The 3,592-nt window shown below is 54.2% G+C and overlaps 1 protein-coding gene across 1 annotated transcript in view; it reads right to left on the bottom strand.

Moving 5' to 3' along the window:
* Map3k10 (mitogen-activated protein kinase kinase kinase 10) overlaps positions 1–3,592 on the bottom strand; it is a 15,881-nt gene that overhangs the window by 1,834 nt on the left and 10,455 nt on the right. Inside the window, exons 5-9 of the mRNA XM_013032617.1 lie at positions 2,448–2,694; positions 1,234–1,350; positions 545–695; positions 347–459; positions 6–102 (exon numbers count right to left, since the gene is read on the bottom strand). Coding sequence (XP_012888071.1) covers positions 6–102; positions 347–459; positions 545–695; positions 1,234–1,350; positions 2,448–2,694 — 725 coding nt within the window. The remainder of the gene's footprint in view (positions 1–5; positions 103–346; positions 460–544; positions 696–1,233; positions 1,351–2,447; positions 2,695–3,592) is intronic.

Here is a 3,592-nt window from a genome sequence, read left to right as displayed (position 1 = left end):
GGGACGGGGCGGGCTCGGGGGGCGGCACCGCCAGCGAGGACGCCGTGGGGGTGTAGGGGGAGGGTGGCACGCTGTTGCCTCCTTCGGCCTCTGCGAACTCCTCTGCAACCCGAGAAGGCCATCACTGGCTGCCCCCAGCCCAGGCACCCAAGCATACCCAGAGTGACCTCCAAACCTCACTAACCACCGTCCTCCCATCTTCCCAACTTTCTCCCCCCTCCAAAGTCTCGGGGTAGGGTGCTCCTTGACGACCCCCACCCCCTGGGGACCAGGACCTCCCCCACCCAAGTATGCCCACCCGCCCTGGGTTCTGTCCTGGCCCCTCCCCAGCACCCCAACCTCTTACCCATCTCGTTGAGGCTGGCGAAGCCAGGGGCGATAGGGGTGTGCTTGGGGGATTTGCCTAGGTTGGGGGCACTTGATGACCACTGTTTGCTTCCTTCCCCCAGGGCCTTGAGCCTAAAGAGGGTACAGAGACATGAGGGGTGTCCGCCGTGGCAGGGCCTGGGAGGGCACGGGGTAGGGTGGGGGGCCCCACCGGCACCTCTCCTCTCCTCCGGCCCGCTCCTTCTGCAGGGTGGAACTGGGCCCCCATGTCCGGCCCTTCTTCTTGCCCCCGACCAGTTCTTCCTTCTTGGGGGGCCCACTGCGACCCCAGGTTCCACTGCCGCCGCCACCACAGTCCACAGGAGTCACTAGGGGAGAGAAGACGCGTGATTACTGGGTCTTGGGGACTCCATCTGTCCTGGCTGAGCTCTTGGTGTCCCTGCAGGAGGGACCCTCTGACGGTACACAGCAGGAGTCCAGGGGCCAGGCAGGGGTAGTATCCCCACTGTCTTCTTTCTCCCCTTCTGTCTGATCATGACTAGAAATTATCCAGCCTAAGCTGGGCACCGGTGGCTCACGCCTGTAACCCTAGCTACTCAGGAGGCTGAGAACTGAGGATTCAGTTCAAAGCCAGCCCAGGCAAGCAAAGTCCGTGAGACTCTTCTCTCCAATAAACCACTCGGAAAACTGGAAGTGGTGCTGAGGCTCAAGTGGTAGAGCGCTAGCCTTGAGCTGAAGAGCTGAGGGACAGTGCCTAGACCGAGAGTTCAGGCCCCACAACTGACAAAAAGAAAAATTTCCAGCCTACAGATTTATCTGTGCTCCCCAAGAATGAGGGAAGGAAGGGGTGGGCCTGTCTTGGTCCTTGTTGATTGACTGACTGCTGGGGGCTCCACAGGTACTCACAGCGAATGGCCCGCAGGCGGGGGATGATGCTGGGGCTGGCAGGGGGGCTGTTCCCATCTGAGCCTTTCCGTTTGTCCAGGGTTGGTGAGGCCTGCACTGTGATCTTATGCTCAAACCCTGCAAGGAGGAAGAGACTTTGCCAAGCCAGTCCCTGTGTGACGAGCAACTGGTACAGGGGAATGGCGGCCTGGATCGCCACCCAGATCACTGGAGCCAGTGCAGTCCCAAGTTCATGGCATGGGCACCAGCTGCAACTCTCTTAGAAGTGCAAATCCATGATTTAGCAGGTGTAAGGCATAGGTCTACAATCTAGCCAGGCGTTGCTGAGGAGCTAGGCCTGGGTCTCAACGTGGTAGCCATGAAATGGGAGTGGCACAACACAGGCGATGGATGGGCCTTCCATCCTGCCTTGTGTAATTATAACTACATCTAAAATCTAAACAATCTGGTCACTGGAGACCGTCAAGCGTATTTGGAGAACCTGGGCATATGAACCTGTTCCCCCTGTCCCTCGGATATAAATTGGTGAGATCTACAAATAGACCTTTACAAATTCCTTTTGTGCAGAGCTGAGGAGCAAACCCAGGGCAAGTGAGGCAAGTGTTCTACCACTATACCACAGGCCCAGCTCCAGATTAAATTTTTTCCTAAAAAACGGTTTTACTTGGCAGTATTGAACTCAAAAGTTTCCTACTTGCTAAAACAAGCTCTCTACCACTCCAACTATGCCCCCCCCCCCCGCACCTTCCAACCCCCCCCCCCCACACACACACCAGCACTTTTGTTCTAGCTTTCTTTTCAGATAGGATCTTGTGCTTTTGCCCTGGCGGGCCTTGGACTGCAATCCTCCTACCTCCATCACCCCAGTAGCTGGGATTACAGGTATATCCCACCATGCCCTACCTAAACATCTGTTTTCTAAGTCAGAAATGGCTGAGTATCAGCAATTTCACCTGAGGTACCCTCACAGCAATCTCTATTCAAGGGACAGGGAAACATGCTAAAAGTGACCAACAGCTGTGGAAAAATACAGGATAATGGACGATGTATGTCTAAGAAATGATTGGCAGGAAATAGAGGTATGGCTCAATTGGTAGAACACCAATCTTGAGTGACAAAGCTAAGCAAGATCTTAAGGCCCTGAGTTCAAACCCCAGTACCTAAACACACACACACACACACACACACACACACACACACACACAGGGTGGTACCAGAGGGCAGGCTGATGTGGCTGCCTCCTTCCCGCAGCTTGAGCAGCCGGCTGCGCTTGAAGTTGCCCCTCCGCTTGCGGACCCTGGGCTTCTCCTGGCTCAGCTGGCACATGAGCAGGTGCAGCTCCCGCTCCACGATGTCCATCTCGCGCTCGGCCAGCTCCTGCTCGCGCCTCCGCAGCTGTTCCTCCTGGAAGCGCTGCTCCTGTGCAGCCCGCAGCAGCTCCTCCTCCCGGCTGCGGAGCTCCTGGAGTGGGATGGGGCAGGGTGGGTGGGCTTAGCCTCTCTGCACCCCGAGACAGGGTGATCTTGGAGCTGCTGGGTGTGGTTGGCACCCTGTACTTGGGCATCCACGGAGGGACACACAGGGTTCGCAGCTCCAGCTCAAGCATCACTAGCTTTAGATCTAGTAGGAGAGCTGAGGTAGCCCAAGGAGGAAGGGTCCCTTTTCCTCTTTTATCTTATAACTCTGCAATATATTATGTGGTTACTTGTTTGTTCATTGGGGCTTGAACTCAGGGACTGGGCGCTGTCCCTGAGCTCTTTTGCTCAAGGCTAGTACTCCACCACTTTGAGCCACAGCACCACTTCCAGCTTTTTCTGTGATTAATTGAAGGTAAGAGTATCACAGACTTTCCTGCCCAGGCTGGCTTTGAACTGTAATCCTCAGATCCCAGTCTCCTTAGTAGTTAGCCTTATAAGCATGAGCCACCAGTGCCTGGCTTAATTCTGAAATTTAGAAAACTTCCAACATCTACAAAGACCAAATAGTGCACATAGTGCACTTATCCACAGTTTATACATCCATTGTTCAATCACAGCTATCTATACTTTACAAATCTCCTGTCCCCTTCCTGCCCTTATCTTTGCCCTCCTGGCATTTTATTGCTGATATTTATTTAATTATTTAGCTTTGTCCTGAGGCTTGAACACAGGACTTTGGAGCAGTTCCTTGGCTTTCTTGCTCAAGGCTGGTGCTCTATCACCTTAGCCACAGCTTCATTAGCTTTTTGATGATTCAATGGAGATAAGAGTCTCACAGACTTTCCTGCCCCAGCTGACTTTGAACCTCGATCCTCAGCCTCCTGAGTAACTAGGATTACAGGCATGAGCCACCAGTACCAGCCTGCTGTAGTATTTTTTTT

This window comes from Dipodomys ordii, unplaced genomic scaffold, assembly GCF_000151885.1.
Source record: "Dipodomys ordii isolate 6190 unplaced genomic scaffold, Dord_2.0 Scaffold156, whole genome shotgun sequence".
NCBI classification, from domain to species: Eukaryota; Metazoa; Chordata; class Mammalia; order Rodentia; family Heteromyidae; genus Dipodomys; species Dipodomys ordii.
Note: the sequence above shows the minus strand (reverse complement) of the source record. Positions and strands in the feature narration are given on the sequence as shown.